General features: G+C 34.1%; 3 protein-coding genes across 5 annotated transcripts; 2 read left to right on the forward strand and 1 right to left on the reverse strand.

Moving 5' to 3' along the window:
• LOC109346287 (probable protein disulfide-isomerase A6) lies at positions 273 to 5,099 on the forward strand. The gene is made up of 11 exons (XM_019585770.1): positions 273 to 531; positions 1,577 to 1,661; positions 2,145 to 2,242; positions 2,378 to 2,433; positions 2,816 to 2,933; positions 3,109 to 3,136; positions 3,242 to 3,333; positions 3,736 to 3,892; positions 4,012 to 4,136; positions 4,374 to 4,473; positions 4,749 to 5,099. Exons 1-11 carry the CDS (start codon positions 359 to 361, stop codon positions 4,812 to 4,814), a joined length of 1,098 nt encoding a protein of 365 aa, XP_019441315.1. The 5' UTR covers positions 273 to 358; the 3' UTR covers positions 4,815 to 5,099.
• LOC109346286 (CTP synthase-like) lies at positions 7,269 to 16,331 on the forward strand. Of its 3 annotated transcripts, XM_019585769.1 has the most exons (24): positions 7,269 to 7,504; positions 7,596 to 7,675; positions 7,774 to 7,860; positions 8,229 to 8,279; positions 8,391 to 8,508; positions 8,602 to 8,658; positions 9,196 to 9,260; positions 9,353 to 9,436; positions 10,797 to 10,847; positions 11,132 to 11,194; positions 11,293 to 11,339; positions 12,055 to 12,124; positions 12,214 to 12,276; positions 12,970 to 13,059; positions 13,161 to 13,199; positions 13,455 to 13,604; positions 13,687 to 13,764; positions 13,847 to 13,932; positions 14,442 to 14,490; positions 14,582 to 14,662; positions 14,875 to 14,968; positions 15,331 to 15,430; positions 15,611 to 15,620; positions 16,033 to 16,331. In XM_019585769.1, exons 1-22 carry the CDS (start codon positions 7,387 to 7,389, stop codon positions 15,393 to 15,395), a joined length of 1,686 nt encoding a protein of 561 aa, XP_019441314.1. In that variant the 5' UTR covers positions 7,269 to 7,386; the 3' UTR covers positions 15,396 to 15,430; positions 15,611 to 15,620; positions 16,033 to 16,331. The 3 variants fall into 3 exon arrangements, with proteins under 3 accessions (XP_019441314.1, XP_019441313.1, XP_019441312.1); XM_019585768.1 differs by lacking the exon at positions 15,611 to 15,620 and having other exon boundaries at positions 15,331 to 15,441; XM_019585767.1 differs by lacking the exon at positions 15,611 to 15,620 and having other exon boundaries at positions 15,331 to 15,444; positions 16,035 to 16,324.
• On the reverse strand, positions 16,789 to 17,609 carry LOC109346288. Its single transcript, XM_019585771.1, has one exon. It carries the CDS (start codon positions 17,536 to 17,538, stop codon positions 16,990 to 16,992), a length of 549 nt encoding a protein of 182 aa, XP_019441316.1. The 5' UTR covers positions 17,539 to 17,609; the 3' UTR covers positions 16,789 to 16,989.

Here is a 17,609-nt window from a genome sequence, read left to right on the forward strand (position 1 = left end):
TGTATCAATTTGTTATTTAAAGTTTAATAATTAACGAATCATGTTACAATTTATTAAGTGACAAATATGTTATCCACATAACAAGTTGGTAACTTCAAAGGAATGAAGAGTATAATGAATTAATGATGCACAAGTTAAAAATTGGAAAGATTAATGGGTTGGGAGTAGCAATGACAGATCGAATATTGTATTCCTCGATTGTTGGGAACGACAACGTGTTAATTATCAAAAAAAAATGTGAAGAATAAGATTCGTAGTACAAAAAAAATAACTACACTGTTTCCCTTTGCATTTTGAGTAGCAGTGAGAAAAGCGTTAAGCTGAAAAGTGAAAACCTAAAGAAAACAAGAATCAGAAGATGAAAAAGTTTCAGATCTGGAGCAAAACGATTAACGTTGGAGCAATAGCGTTCGCGTTCGCTCTAATATTTGTATCAGCCTCAGCAAACGACGTCGTTGTGCTCTCGGAAGATAATTTCGAGAAGGAAATTGGTCAGGACAAAGGAGCTCTCGTTGAGTTTTACGCCCCTTGGTAATTACCACACCAATCATTTTCGATCCATTATTAATTTTATTTGTTTTCTTTCAAATCGTTGAAATATTCAGGTATTAAATGGTGAAAGTTTTCATCTATGATGTGATGCTATTTTTGCTTTTGTTGCAATTTAGATACTCTGGATTCAATGTAGAATGACGTTCAAAATAATTTTCTGATTAGGGCAATTTGCAACTGGTTTAGTTTGTTTTTCTCATTGTTAACTTTTTCAGTGAGGGATTTACGTTACAAATTTAGAGCCATTAGCATTTCTTTGTCTATTATATAATCTAATAAGGGTTAATTGTATTCTTTGATTCCCTAAATCGAATAATTAGATGATGTTTAGTTGTTTAGCTTAATTTAGAAGAATTGAACTATCAAACTTAGGATTGATAGAGGGAAATAAACATATAAATGTAAGACAATGTAAGCATTTGAAGTTGTAAACATAAGAGTGGTATCTAACAAGTCTCTGTGCTTTTTTGCTCATAAATTGGCTGATAGCTAATCAGTGACTTTATACTTTATATCCGTGGCCCAGGTGTTTTATGAATGGATATTGTGTCTCGTGACAAATTTTATGCGTTAAATAGTAGTCATTTAATTGATATTCTGTTGCCACACACAAAAGAAAGATAATATCAAGTGAAGGAAAAATTAAATACAGGGAAGTGGATACGATATATTCCCAAGAGAAGGGGATGACTAGAAAATAGAGAAAACCTCAAATTGTCACTCCTCTAAACAAACAAACACAAGCATCCCAAAATCCATATTTAGCAACTCTTTCCTTTAAGGAATGAAGACAAGTAGCACCCCTCCCCAAAAATTAAAACAAATGTTATAATTAATCATTTTGTTTTTTAAAAACTTCATGAACATAACATGTTCTCATCACTAACTATTAAGTAATTTTCTTTTGTAACCATAAATATTATTTCACTTATTTTGAAGGAATTTCTTTTGAAGTCTGTCATTTTATCACATGTTGTCCAGCCAAGTAAGATGCAATGTTATATCTCCTTTTTTGTCATGATAGGTGTGGGCACTGCAAAAAGCTTGCTCCAGAATATGAAAAGCTCGGTTCCAGCTTCAAGAAAGCCAAGTCTGTTGTGATTGGCAAGGTCAGCACTCAGCACCCTGGTCTTCTATTAGTTCATACCTTCAAATATTGTTTACATTTTTTACATCTGTTAGCGCACTATTTATCTTCATGCCTTTTTTATCTGTTTATGATTCTAGTGGTAATTCCACTCTTGAACAGTTTGGTGTTGCATACCTATCTTCATAACCTTGAAGACTAAGCTACAAATTTTAACATAATATAATTCCGAGGGACTCTTTTTCATCTGCTGTTGAACTCTAAAAATTTCTTCTTAAATTTTCAAAGTGATATCCCTTTCCTCCTTCCTTCACTACTATATACATAGGAAAGTAATCTTAAGCTTGGCGGTGGGGGTGAGACATCCATAAAAAGTGAATGTACTTAGTAAAAATTGGTCATGCTGCTTATTCTTGTAGGTTTGTATGGTTTCTTGTTGGCCTTTGTCATTGAAAATTCAACGAAAGACATTAAATTGGTAAATCTTACTTTTAATGTGCTGTAGGTAGATTGTGATGAGCATAAGAGTTTGTGCAGCAAATATGGGGTCTCTGGGTACCCAACAATTCAGTGGTTTCCAAAAGGATCTCTGGAGCCCAAAAAGTGAGCAGACCTTGGCTATTTAAAACCTAACATTGACACGATTTTATATCTCAGTTTGTATAGTTATTTATCTTGTTTTTTTTACATGTATCCTTCCTTTTGCATTGAATACTTGATTTTGGAAAATTTCTGTAGGTATGAAGGGCCACGCAATGCAGAAGCACTTGCAGAGTATGTAAATACAGAAGGAGGTACTGTTTGAGCTTTTGAAGCGACATGCTTTAATATTGCTGAAGGAAAAGGCATTGGGATATTGACATGTTTATATCATTTGATCATTTCTAAGGAAATGTAGTATCTTGACTTGGTTATTTCACAAACTAGCCATCTTACACCATTAATTCTTTTTTAGAAGTTCTTATAAATGGTAGAGTTTACTAAGCTACTAAAGTTTAGGATTCATCATGTCTTTGAAGTTTGAACATCACAATCTGCATATTTTGCCTAGTTTATTTAGCTTTTACAGCGGTATTGAGAATACGCATCCGAACAATTTGATTTTGCATATGTTCTACTATGCTTTTCGTATCTCCACATGTACTGGAATTTCCTGACTATAGAATTGACTTACAGGAACCAATGTGAAGATTGCTACGGCTCCATCCAACGTGGTGGTGCTAACAGCTGAAAACTTCAATGAGGTTGTCTTGGACGAAACCAAAGATGTTTTGGTTGAGTTTTATGCACCATGGTACTCACCAATAGCTTTCGTATTGTTATTTTCCTCTTTTTTAATCTTTAATTCACATTTGTTTGTATTGATCTGAAATTGTGAGGCTTAGTTTATATTTCGCTTCCATTCTCACTTAGTGTTGTAGAAAATGTGAATTACTGCCAGAGCTTATAAACATTTGTGATTCTGCCAGGTGTGGACATTGCAAAAGCCTTGCTCCTGTAAGTGGATATCCTTGAGGTCTCCTTGTTATCAACTTGAGGGTGGGGCATTTTAACTTCTTTAAAACAATAATATGAAACTTGACCATGCTCTTTTCTGTTCAGATTTATGAGAAAGTTGCCACAGCCTTTAAATTGGAGAAAGATGTAGTGATTGCAAATCTGGATGCTGATAAATATAGGGATCTGGCTGAAAAGTAAGTTTCAGTTTTCTGATTTATTTTGCTAAGAAAAATAGCTTTTGTTTTTATCTGTATGAATCAATGTGTGAAGTCCAATGCAGGAAAAAAGTTATTTTAGAGGCTAGCTAGACTAATGCACATGTTGCAAAGGGATCACACATGTTTTTGTTTTTCTTTCGAGTGATAATGCAGTGGAATATATAAAAATATAAAATTATAAATCTTTGTCCCTGCTGGCATGATGTCATGGATTATATTTCACTATCTTTCATATATGCAGTTTAATTTCATATAAAAGGTAGAAGAAAATATAATAACTGAACCAATGGATAACATGTTAATAGTGCTCACAAGGTACATAATCAAAGTCTGCATTTTGATAAATAAATGATGTTTGCTGGAATGATGTTCGTGCAGGTATGATGTGAGTGGATTTCCTACCTTGAAGTTCTTCCCAAAGAACAATAAAGCTGGAGAAGAATATGGAGGGGGCAGAGACTTGGATGACTTTGTGGCTTTTATCAATGAGAAAAGTGGAACAAGTCGTGATGGAAAGGGACAGCTTACATCAAAAGTTAGTAATCTCTGATCAAAGAGGGGGAAGCCAGCTTCCTTTTTTATTAATCTTATTTGGTGGTGGTTTTGGGTTGTTCCATTTTGTATATTGTTCATACATTTGATATTTCTGTATAGGCTGGTATAGTTGAAAGCTTGGATGCCTTGGTAAAGGAGTTTGTAGCTGCCGGAGATGAAGAGAAGAAGGCTGTGTTTACCAAAATTGAAGACGAAGTTGGTAATCTTAAGGGTTCTGCTTCAAGGTAACTTAAAGACATCCTTCTAGAAAATTGCTATGATGTTAATTTTTTACTATATTTTGTACTTGAAGGTTTTGCATTTTTTTAAATTACGGGTGAGGGACTCAAGAGGCTTTTCCCATTCTCTAGTCCAGGACAATTTTTGCATGTCTATACATACACACATAAATATTCTAGTCATTGACCCAAGTAATTTATTTGTGAACCTTGGTGCAATAACACAACTAACGTTTTTATTAGGCATGGGAAGATTTACTTGAAAGCTACCAAGAATTATTTGGAGAAAGGTTCTGATTATGCCAAAAATGAAATCCAACGGCTACAGCGCATACTTGACAAGGTAATGTTCTCCAGTCTAAGCAACCTCGGAATTTTATATAACCACATGATATTACAAATTAGCAATGGTCATGTGAGATGAGATAGTAGGTTGCTGGGACTTATAGTGACGATATGTGGCCTAAAAAAAGCTTCCTTTGGTTTCTGGAAAGGATTCTTATAAATGTGATAAGTTTTACTTATTTTGTTGTGAAATGTGATTAAGAATTGAGGTGGACAAATTATTTGAAACAACTTTACAATTGCAATACTCATTTTCTGTGTTGATTGATGCAGTCTATCAGCCCTTCCAAGGCGGATGAGCTCACTCTGAAGAAAAATATATTGTCAACATATGCTTAACTTGGTGGTGTCTCTCACGAAATAGTACCTTCCGAACATGGAAACTAATCTATTATAATGAACCTATTAGGCATGGCGATTTTGGGGGAAGATGACTATTCTATATTTTTGTAGTTTCATGTTCCCCTTAGTAGTTAGTCTATTGAGAACGATTTTGGTAGAATACGTTTAACAGTATGTTTCTTTGGCTAGGTGATGTAGCCATAAATTTGTTACATGACAATGCCAATTTTATTACATGGCAATCATCTTATCTATTTGATAATTATTACCCTTCTGCCTTTACATCACAAGAAATGGGCACAAGTTCATCCAGCAGATGAAAACCAAGAAATGAATTATTCTAAGGTAAAGTTCTAGTGAAAGTTTCTGTTGCCACAAAGAGACCCTACATTCAAGGACTCAACTTAAATAACAAAATAATCATGTTGTGCCACATGGAGGATTATTTGTCATGTCATCATCACCATGTAGGCACTGTTTCCACATCAGCAACTTAAGTGACTGAGTTGGATGGAAGGGTATAAGAGCAACCAGAATGGTTGTTCTTAATAGAATAAGAATATTCTTACTCTGTTTTTTCACTGTGTCATTTTTATTTTCTGACTTTTGTTCTTAAATAATAACAATTCTTGGTTGTTCTTAATCAAAGTAAAGTGGGGAGAGAGATAAAAAATGTTTGTCATTGTGGAACCCCAAATAAGAATGAAAATGTTGTTCTCCATTATAGATGTTCTAATCAAGACCGAGGAAACTATCAAACTATAAAAAAACGTCTAGGGACTAATTCTAAATAGACCCTTATTTTTAATGACCAAAGTAGACTCTTATGTTTATTACTATGAGAGTTGCAGGTAATTGGATATGCAAGAATCAACTAATATTGTGAATTAAACTCCATCACGAATTTGCTAGTTCACCAAAGTTCATTTATATCTGAGCTTGTATGTGAACTGAGGATTTCATTGTCTGAACTGATACTAAGAGTCTAACAATAATGGATGCATTTGATTCAAAGTCTGTCAGTGTACAATCAGATCCATAATTTATATGTCCGTAATCCATAGGTTATATTTGACAGCTTGTTTCGGTTTTTAAGGCACTAATTTTTCCATTTATTTTGGTAGAATACTCCACTTTCATACCATGATACATAATTATGCACTCTTTGTATAATATTAAAGGCTTGTTCTCTAAAGACAAGTATTTATGAACTATGGGCTTGTTTGGTAGTCAGAATATGATAAATACATGATAACATAGAGGGCATATGAAAAAAGGTCATATCTTATCTGATGTTTGATGTACACCAAACAATGATGACATTGAGGTATTAGTATCTATAATGACAATGTATTAGTAGTGATGTGTTTAAGGGAAAAACTATACTACCATATCTTTTATCATTCTTATATCTAATAAATCCTTATGGGATATAAAACATACTCAATGAATAAGATAAGATAGACCAACATATATCTTATCTTTTTGACTCACTAAACTTTGGATTAAAACAAAATATGATAAATTATCTTATTATATTTCTCTTATCTTATCAGTCAAATGAGTCTTATAATAATATATAACTTAATGTATATGCCTTGAAAATATAAAGTTTATTGCAGTGTTAATAACCATTCAATCACATGTTTATTAAAATTATATGATGATAGTATAAATCAATAATTCATTCATTTTTTTCAATTATCATTGAGACATTGACTGACTTTTGAAAGAAAGAAAAAAAGTAATAATTCAAATAAAGATGAGGTAAAGACATTGACAGGTAGTGAAATCGGAGAGATTCCGTATTAGGTTTAATTAAATTGGTTTGACCGAATGATTACATATATAATTAATAATTTTTATCCATAAATATATAGTTATATATAAATATAAAACTTTATAAAATTAATAATTGTGTATAATTATATTGAAGTAATAACATATTCATCTTTTTTTGGATGGTAGTAAAACAAAATATTAAAGGATTGTTCCATTTTTTTATTTTTATGTGACAGTTCGGTTAACTTCTGTGGTTAATTCGGTTTAATCGGGTTTAAAACAATTGGACCGGAATTTCCCCACAGTCTAACTCTTATTCAGTTAAGACTGCAATACATAGTCATTTTCAAGTCCGATCAGCAATCAAACCAATCGGATTGTCTGGTCCGGTTCTCACAACACTCGAAAAAACTTTGGGAAAAAGCTTCCAAGGATGATAGTAAAGTGCATATTGGATATGATTCTCCTCAAAACAAATAAAGAAAGGAAAAAGATCATAATAAATTGCCTTATTCTGACGCAGGAAAAAAAGTAGTAAATAAGTTAAAACGAATGGTTAGTAATCATTATTCTCGTAGAAATGCTGCAAATAGAATACCAATTTTTTTCCAATAGATTAAAGATATTAAAAAAAATTGCATTGAAAATGACCTATATGGCTTATGGCTTCAGTTACAAGTACAACTTAACAAGTGCCTCTGAGCCATATCAACGTTCCTTTCCCTCTCGGATATAAACACAAACACTTAATCTGCAAAAACTCAATTCACCAATTTTCCTAAGAACAATGAAGTATGTGTTGGTTAGCGGAGGAGTGGTGAGTGGCCTTGGCAAAGGCGTCACCGCCAGCAGCGTCGGCGTCGTTCTTAAAGCCTGTGGCCTTCGCGTCACTTCCATCAAAATTGGTTCATTTCACTTTTATTTATCAAAATTTTGTTTCTTCGTTTCTACTCACACATGAAGCTATTCTCAATGTTTTTTATTTTATTTATGCAGATCCCTACTTGAACATAGATGCTGGCACCATGTCTCCATTTGAGCATGGAGAGGTTTTTGTTCTTGATGATGGTGGCGAGGTATTGTATCTGTGTGCTTCAATTTTGTTCTAATGTGGTTGTGGAGGTTGTTTGTAATTGATTTTTAACTTTTTGTTTTGACTTTGGAATTTGGAAAGGTTGATTTGGATTTGGGAAATTATGAGCGCTTTTTGGATGTCACACTTACAAAGGATAATAACATCACCACCGGAAAAATATACCAGGTGCTTGCTTTTACGCCTCTAATGGAACTAAAACCTGTTTGTTTGTTTAGGCTTTAAAAAAGTGATCGTACAGAAAAAAGTGGTTTCGATAGAAGTTGTTTTTTGGAGATGCTGAAAGATATATAGATTATAAGAAAGCTGAATCTCAGCCTTTTTTGCAGCTTTTGTTTTTTTGGGTAAAAGCCCAATCAAATAAATGTGCAAGTGTTAGTGATTTTTTAATCAAAATAGTCTCTTTTTTGTGTGAAAAAGGAACTCACTTTTTGTTGTTGTTGTGAAAAGGCTAAAAGAAACGGGTACTAATAGAGCACTGGAAATTGGTTTTGTATGGTTTTCATGGCTTAACCATTGTATTTGTTTCTGATCAGTCTGTTCTTGAGAAGGAGCGTAGAGGCGATTATCTTGGGAAAACTGTTCAGGTGATACACCAAACATGCGCCATATGTCATTACGTGCTGCTTGCTAGTTATTTGGTATTTTGCATGATTAGTAGCTGTTAACTGAATTTTTGACACTTTAAATTAAAATAGGTGGTTCCACACATCACTGATGCCATCAAGGATTGGATTGAATCGGTCGCTGTGATTCCTGTGGACCGAAATGAGGGGCCAGCAGATGTTTGTGTGATTGAGCTTGGTGGCACAGTGGGTAAGTTTGATTTTTTGCAAAAAAGTGATGCCTCTATTGAGGCTACATTACCCACTTTGGTCAATAATGTGAGAGTATATTTTCTTTCTACAGGTGACATTGAATCTATGCCATTTATCGAGGCTCTGCGGCAGTTGTCCTTTTCAGTGGGTAAGTCAATAGCATATTTTGCTTTTAAACTAACAGTCTAACACTACTCAATATTTCCCATATACATGCTATTCTTAGCCATGGTATGTTGTCAAAATTATTTACTTTAAGTTTTTGGTTCATTGACCCAGTGTGTGATGAGGAAGGCGTTTTATTTTATTCAAAAGTTTCCTTAATCATTCTAATATATAAAAATTAAGATGCTCTCTCTCTAACAACAACAAATTAATCTAGATGCTCCTGTCAGCCCGTGTTTGATAATCTAGTAGGTTTGGGTCAGCCTGTGTTTGATAATCTTTTTGCAACCAATTTTCAGGTCAATCTGCTGCATGATTTTATTTATTATGTTTCTGTAGCATATCTGCATAACTCATCTATTTATAATACTATTGCACAATTCATTTATGTATAATGGTGTTACATTCTTCTGTTAATTGAGATGCTCTTTAGTTCTGAAAATTTTGTTTCTCCACCTATATATGTCAGCTTGATATATTAAACAGTATTTACATTTTTATTCTCATTACTCCTTCTCAGGGCCTGACAACTTCTGTCTCATCCATGTTAGCCTGATACCAGTGTTGGGTGTAGTAGGAGAGCAGGTAATGCTTAATTACCTTTGCATTACTATAGAAGACTTTAAGTTCAAATTGATTTATTTTTTATCATGTTGTGTATAATATTATGTGTTCAGAAAACAAAGCCTACACAGCATAGTGTCCGGGAATTGAGAGCATTGGGCTTGACACCTCATCTTTTAGCATGTCGATCTGCTGAGGTATATCATTCCTCCATTTGGCATTTGAATGCATTTCAAATTGTTTATCTATGTAACACTTATTTGCTCACTCACTTAATCATAGCATGCACATTGTACTCTTCTCTTCTTTCTTTTAGCTGAGGGAATTATTTTCTTGTCTAAATATATACTTGTACTTTGAGCTACTCAAAAACACAAATTATGCCGTAGATAGATTATGATCATTGAATATAATTATGATCATTATTTTGTTTATGGTAATTAATTTATTCATGCTGTATTTTTCTCCGTAATTGAAGTCTGTTGACCTTTTAAGTTGGTTGTTTTGGAAAAAATGTCTGGGTATGTTTTATCAACAAAATTGTTTTTTCCTAATTCTTTTGTGATAGTGTTTGATAATCCATTTAATTAACAATGGTGCCTTGGTGGTACTTGCGTAGAGGGGTAGCCGCAATAATCCCAAGGGGATTAGTTCCTTGTCCAAAGGGTGGGGATACCCTGGTAAGGACAAACCATGGTGGTGACACAGTTGTTGAAATTAGTTGGCCCTTTTATCCTTTTCATATGTTTTAGATTTAGATATACTTGTAAGTGCTTATATTATTTTGTTTTTACTAAACCATCAATCTATTATTCAGCAGATGAAAAACTGTATTGACGTTTCCATTCTAGATCAATCCTTAATGCCAGTCTTTACACAAGCACACATGCACATATACACACAAAAATTTAACATTGGTTTTTGAAATTGTTGTTTGTTTTAGAAATTGATCATTAAGGTAATATAATTCTTGGTTGGGTGTGATTATTCTAGCACTAATGCATTGGGTCCTGTTATAAATCTGCATTAGTTCGGTATGCTTCAGTGAGGGTAATGCTAGGACGGGTACTGTCAGAGTGTCTGTGATATTATGCACTTGTTTTCTCTCTTCTCACTTCTATTCTTTCATACCACTAAGTACTGTGTCTTCGTTGGCGGAAATTTGGTTTCATGGAAAAGCAAGACATAGATTGTGGTTGCTAAGATCAAGTGCTGAAGCTGATTATCATGCTATGGCACAAGCTACTTATGAGCTTGTGTGGATTTGACATTTATTATGTGACATAGTTTTGTGTTGCTCTTACTCCTCCCAATTAAATCATGGTGTGACATTCAGGTGGCTAGGTTATAAAGTATTCTCGCCTCAGTAATTCTATATTTAGGAGAATGCAGTGATTACTTTATTTTCCTTATCTCCGCCATTTCTTCTCACTAAACCCAGTAGGAAATTTGCAGGGCTATTCAAATGTGTCCTTCTGTTTTGACTTTTGTTTTTTTTTATTTTTTATTTTTGCTATATTATTAGTAGCTGAAATACATTGTTATTTGATATGACAGCCTCTTCTGCAAAGTACCAAGGATAAACTTTCGCAGTTTTGCCATGTTCCTGTAAGTTTTTGCCTCTTTGATGAACCCAGCTTGGTTGTTCTCCGAGGAAGCTTTGTATCATGAGTTGATATATATATGTACTGACAGTATAGATGTTTTTTACATTATCATTACATCATCCACCATTCATGGGTTAATGATTGTTGACTCATAAATAAGAATAATCCATATGAAAGGTGGATGATGTGCTAACATTATAAAAAACATTTACACTGTCAGTGCATATATATTAAACTCTTGTATTATTAGTTATTGATCTATATTTTCTGTATGGTCACTCACAGATTAATAATATTCTGAATATCCATGATGTACCAAACATTTGGCACATTCCCCTCTTACTTCGGGTGAGTTTGTAATAAATTTGTGGTTTCATTGAAACTTGACTGCTTTGGTCTATTTTTCTTTATTTATTTACTTTTTCAATGTCTGGCTTCCTTTTCAGAACCAAAATGCTCACCATTCAATTTTGCAGCAGCTTAACTTACTCAGGTGAGTTTTTGATTTGTCCTTCCTTTCTATCACTCCCGAACACTAAGCAATATTGTTTGTAAAATTTTGTCATGAATGCATCTTAGTATAGGTTAAAAGCTCTAATGTAAAATCTGTAGCATTCAAGATATTTTGGCAGAGACAGGAACACGCAAAATATACCTGTAAGGCTGTAACACATACTAGAGTGGGCTAACTTATTGATAATGACTAAGGAAAATTAGACAAAGCTTATGTTATTGTAAAAAATAGTCAATATTTTCTGTTGCAACCTTCAAACTTGTCTGGATGAAAAAATCACAGCCCATTTTTTATATATAAAAAATCACATCCCTGCCTGATCCTAGTTCTTGAAGGTAACTTGAATAAAACGATACTAAAGGACATAAATAGAGCTTAAAACAATGCTGCTAAGTACCATGCTGCAGTTGCCTACACATTGATCCAACAAATAAATGTAATTTCCCCATTTGTCATCGATTTGTTCCTCTCAACGTAAAAAAATTGTCCTCAGGCATTTACGTTGATCTTAAAATTGTCCTGTACTTTTGAATATAGTTGATCATTCTTGGAGGGAATACTCTTCGTGCTGAATATAGTTGATCATTCTTGGATGCTTCATGCAGAATATATTGTTACTTGTTTTCCATTTCCTTAGAAAAATATATTGATAACACAAAAATTTATGTACCTCACTTTTAAAATTATCTTTCAGCAACGCTACTCCTCCTGATTTACAGCGATGGACAGAGATGGCTGAGTCATATGATAATCTTACTGAGTCTGTTAGTACTATATGTTTAGTTTGCAATGCTCTTTCTAAATCTATCATAATACATTGTGCCTGACAATGAGAGCATTTTGATATTTACAGGTGAGGATTGCAATGGTGGGAAAGTATGTTGGTCTAACAGATTCATATTTATCTGTTGTAAAGGTGTGTTCTATCTTTCCTTTAGTATTTATCAGTTTTCACATGAATAGCATGGTGGCATTATTTTATAGAAATTTAGTAAAAAATTGTATATTTACTGATAGTTGGTTTTAAAATGTGGAATTTAGGACTACTTGATAGTTGATAATTGCACTTGAATATTTCTTTATGTTTTGCTTTAAATCGGGCTCTTCACGTCGCTTTCACTATCAATGATCTGAATTTCACATTCTTTCTATATTCAAGTTTAAGTCCCATATTGGAGGGTGTATGTTCAAAGAACCCTTTATTATAATGACTAGGGAAACCCTTTAATAGGGTGTCTGGCCAAGCTAGCTTTTGGGTTGAAGTTAAGCTTGGTCAGTCTCTTTATGTCGCCTTTTCATTATCAATCATTTGAATTTAACATTCTTTTTATATTCAAGTCTAAGTCCCACATTGGAGGGCATATGATCAAAGAAACCTTTATAATGACTTGGGAAACCCTTTATAGGGTGTCTGGCCGAACTAGCTTTTGGGATGGAGTTAGGCTCAGTCAGTCATTCTAACATTTTTAAAAATGTTGTTTCCTATTGTTTATGCATACTTTATTGTTTAATACAACCTTAATGTAAACAAGGGGCGGAGTTGCTTATGTTGTGTCATTGAAATATGCTTAATGTTTTTTTCCTTTTTAAATGCCTGGTTTGTTTTCAGGCACTTTTGCATGCTTGTGTTGCACGCTCGTTGAGGCCATCAATTGACTGGATTGCAGCTTCTGACCTTGAAGAAGAAAGCGCAAAATCTGTAATAATTTCTTTCAGACTGCATTTGAAGAAATTTGTTTACTTGTCACTGTGCTGGTTGTCAGACTTATTTTATCTTATTTTTGTTTTCTAATCATTCAGACACCAGAAGGACATGCTGCTGCGTGGGAGACTCTGAAGGTAAGTGGCCAGAAGCATGCACAGTTTATGTAAATGTAGCACAGGAATAGGCCTTGGGTTATTAAGATCATGTGCTCTTCCTAAATTTTTGGCTTTGTTTACTCAGGTGATAGAATAATGACATTTTCCTTAGGTGTTTGTTATCTATGGTGGAACTGTTGGACAAAAATTGAAATTGGATTCATACAATTCAAGGAAAAATGTTTTGCATTTAAATCTGTAGTCACTCCCATATTCAGAAATTTACACTTGCAGAGTGCAGCTTGTGTCTTGGTTCCTGGGGGATTTGGAGATCGTGGTGTGAAAGGTATGATGCTAGCTGCCAAATATGCAAGAGAGAACAATGTTCCTTACCTGGGGATTTGCTTGGGAATGCAAATTTCTGTAATTGAGTTTGCTAGATCAGTAAGTAACATTTATGTACATGTCATGTTTGGTTCTTATGACTACAATTTTTTTATTTTTGTGATTTGACATTCATTCTTAGGTTTTGGGTTGGGAAAGAGCAAATAGTGTAGAATTTGATGCCCAAACACCAAATCCTGTTGTGATTTTCATGCCAGAGGTATGCATATCTGGTTCTGCCACACTCTGGCCCCTTTCCCTAATTCAAAATTTATATTCTAATGCCCCTTTGCTACGTACAGGGTTCACGAACACATATGGGAAGTACAATGAGGCTTGGATCTCGGAGAACATTCTTGCAGGCACCTGATTCTATCACTTTCAAGCTGTAAGTGATGTAGCATCTCAGTATGTAATAATGTTAGTGATGAAATGAATGAATGAATAAAGAAGGGGTACATAACCCTTTAATGAAATATGTCATATTGCTTGTCCTCTGGCAGCATCAGTATGCATTAAATCTCAGGCTCCCGGTTTCTCGGCCTGTCTGATAGTAATGATAGACGGGTGGTTAATATTGTAGATCAAGTGCTTGATCATCAGCGGATGCTTTGATGTCAATGAGTTTTAGGACTGGTCCATAATTTGCTTGATTGCAGATTCTAATTGTAAAGGGATTAGCCTTCAGTACTACATTCAGCGTGCATGAGGGCTTTTGAAAGGAAAGGGCTTGTCTCATATTGCAGTGTTAGCGAAACTGACAATCTCGCTACCTCCTTACCCACGAAAGGAAAATAAAAAAGAGTATATTAGAGAACAGCAAATGACTGTAATGGATTTTGCAATTACAATCAATATGCATAGCTAATAACATACTTGCATGTTCCTAATTTCCAGGTATGGAAATTCAGAGTATGTGGATGAACGGCATCGGCATAGATATGAGGTTTGGCATGTGAACCTTCTTTTTGGGGACGGGATGCTCTTTAAGAGACAATATAGTACATGTCTTGTAATTTAGCATTGATGTTGCACAGGTAAATCCAGATCTTATTGGAACTTTAGAAGAAGCTGGGCTAAAATTTGTCGGGAAGGATGAAAGTGAAAAGCGGATGGAGGTAACTTTTCTGCTTCGGAAATGTTTTGTTGTGAAGGTTAACTAGAAGCATGATTTGAAAGTCTGTCTATTTCAATTGGATATGGTTGCATCTTTTATCCTGTTTTTGTTTCTATATTTTAATGTTACACAGATTTCACTTATCTTATCTCTTGATTTAGTTCATAGAATACAATTATTTTATGAATTTGAAGAAATTTTCTCTTTGTGCAGATCTTAGAGCTTCCAAGTCATCCATTCTATGTAGGTGTGCAATTTCATCCAGAATTCAAATCACGACCAGGAAGACCTTCTGCTTTGTTTTTAGGTACTTGTCACTCACAAATGAGCCTTTCAAATCTTTTGGTTGGATATATAAAGTATAAACGAAGAACCATTTAAGCCATCTGTGTTAATTTTAGTTTGTAGTAAGGAGATGGCCTGCTTGGGCCTTTATAGCAACCCACACGTTGTTGGTGGTTGTTCATCTTGCTGACATCACATAATTGCTTGGTGCTTACAAATACCTACTGCAATTAACATATGATTGATAATTGAGTTTTCTTGAAAGATATGAGAATAAGGGGTAAAAGAATCATCATGTCAAATAAGTTTAACAATATCTCAAATTAGTGTTTTGATAATATCTTATGTCCTGATTAATATTTTATGATGTTGCTGCACCTGTAGGTCTCATTTTGGCAGCAACGGGGAAGTTGGAAGCACATATTAGTAGACATCCAAATGGCAGTTAGCATGCACTTGGTTATCACAGGACTCAATTCTTTAAAAAAAATTCTAAAGGTAAACTGGTTTTCTAAAAGGATAACAATTTTTTTGTGTGGGGACTGGGGTTGGGGGACTAAGGGAAACCCTGGGTATGCATGCAGCTCCATGCTTCTCTAGATTAGTTCTCCTGCATATTAGTGTGCAGGCTCCCAACTGGGGCAATATTAATTGCTACACTATTCATTTTTTTATGATTTGAACTCTTACCATAACCATTTTATATTAAATTAACTTAATGGTGGGAAGATGCTTATAAGGAGGTTGCAAATGCTAGTAGTATATCTGTGGTTGTGACAAAGAAATCAAGCATGGCAGTAGGCATGGTCACATTGTAGGGGTCGAAATGTCTTTTTCCTTTGCTGTTATCACTGCATTTTGGCTAGACCTTATTAAGTGAATATGAGGAGCAACTATTCTTACATCACTTTTTTCTGACTCCCTTTTTACGCCTATTTATAACGATTATAAAATTAGTGTAAAAGGGATGGAGATGGAGAAAAAGTGATGTGAGATGGTCATTTTCCAATTTTGGGGCATGACCAAGTGCCATCATATCTTCTAATGTAACATTTCTTTATCCTCATCCTTTTCAACCTGTATTGCAGAACAAAAAGATTTGGTGATTATTCCATATGCATATAGATTTGACAGTCTGAAGCAGAGCTCATTGTTTTGCTACACCATGAGGAAGTTACTTTCCATTTCAGCTGACCACTAACCTCATATTTTATGGCTTCTCTATCCTTATTTGATTTTATGTTTCCTTGTTGAGCTCACCCTACCTCAAATATAGGACATGCTTTTCATTTTAAGTTGCTTGTCATTTTTATATTTTCTTATTCAGGATTTGTAAGCAGAACAGAGCTAATATACATGCATTTGGTTTTGTTGTATTGGCTTTCCTTATCTAATTCTACCTGTTCTATTTTGGAATTTATTAATAATAACATTTTGATCGGATAGAATTGATCAGGGATTAGAGAATAATTACGGGTTATGATGACTGATTTGTTCATAATTTTTAAATTGTCAGATATTTTGGTGAATACTTCACTTGATTAATGTATATTGTAGAAAATCAATATGGTTCTTGCCTGGACTCTTTTCTTGGTAAAAAATATTTTCAAGGAAATCTTGATAACCTAAAATTTAATGATCTGCACTTAATTCTTGCGCTGAGGCTTTTATAATACTAGTAGTATTTATTAATAATACTATGCAGTATGAGGAACATGGATGGGAAAATTTTTGTTAACTTCTTTTTGCCATCATAAAGTGTTTTTACAAGCATAAGAATTAGATTGAAGATAGATAGAGATATGTAACAGTCATGGTACTGCATTTTTAATTATTCAACAATGAGTAGTAATCTGTAATGTTTATTGGAATCAAAAGTATAAAAATTGTAAATAACTCGAGGGTAGCTCCAGATATTTACAACATTCCGCAATACATATGTATCTCTCTATTCTAGTATATACCATTAACCAAAAATAGCATCAAAACTCAGGATCAGAAGGAAAATTGAAGTAAATTACAGTAAACAGAAGAAAGTAATCTTCAATTGCTATCTTTTATGGGTGTTTCATTGTATTGTAGATAAGAAATCTGGCGCTGCAGCTTCATTTGCTGATAGAACTGAGCAATGAACTCCTCTGCTCGCTCATCTATCCCTTCTTCATGTTCTTCTTCATCAGAAGCAATCTCTTGGCATCCTTCATAACCATGATAATATTCTTCATTGTGAATTATCAAAGCACTCTTTCTTCCATTGTCATATTCGATAGCATCACCATTATCGTTAAAATCGTAGTCAAAATCAACATGTGGGTTTATACATGGAATGTGAGGCAAACTGAAGCGCATGGATGAAGGACGATGCATTTTGACATTGAAAATAGGAGTCTTGTCAAATGAGAGTTCGCGCTCGAAATAGTTAATCTGTGACGGTGGCGCTGTGTGGCCGAGGCGCTTCAAATATTTTGGCACCAGACGAAGCTGATCCATCACTACCCTGCGCCTAAACATTCCACCTTTCCTAGCCCATAGCAATGAAAACCTTACCAGGTTCCATGCTCTATGTGCAACGTTACCCTTCTTCAAAGACATTGTATAATGTATTGTATAAACTAAAATGCCAAGTATCTATAATTCTATATGCAATTGAATTAAAACACAGA

The sequence above is a fragment of the Lupinus angustifolius genome, chromosome LG04 (assembly GCF_001865875.1).
Source record: "Lupinus angustifolius cultivar Tanjil chromosome LG04, LupAngTanjil_v1.0, whole genome shotgun sequence".
Taxonomy (NCBI): Eukaryota; Viridiplantae; Streptophyta; class Magnoliopsida; order Fabales; family Fabaceae; genus Lupinus; species Lupinus angustifolius.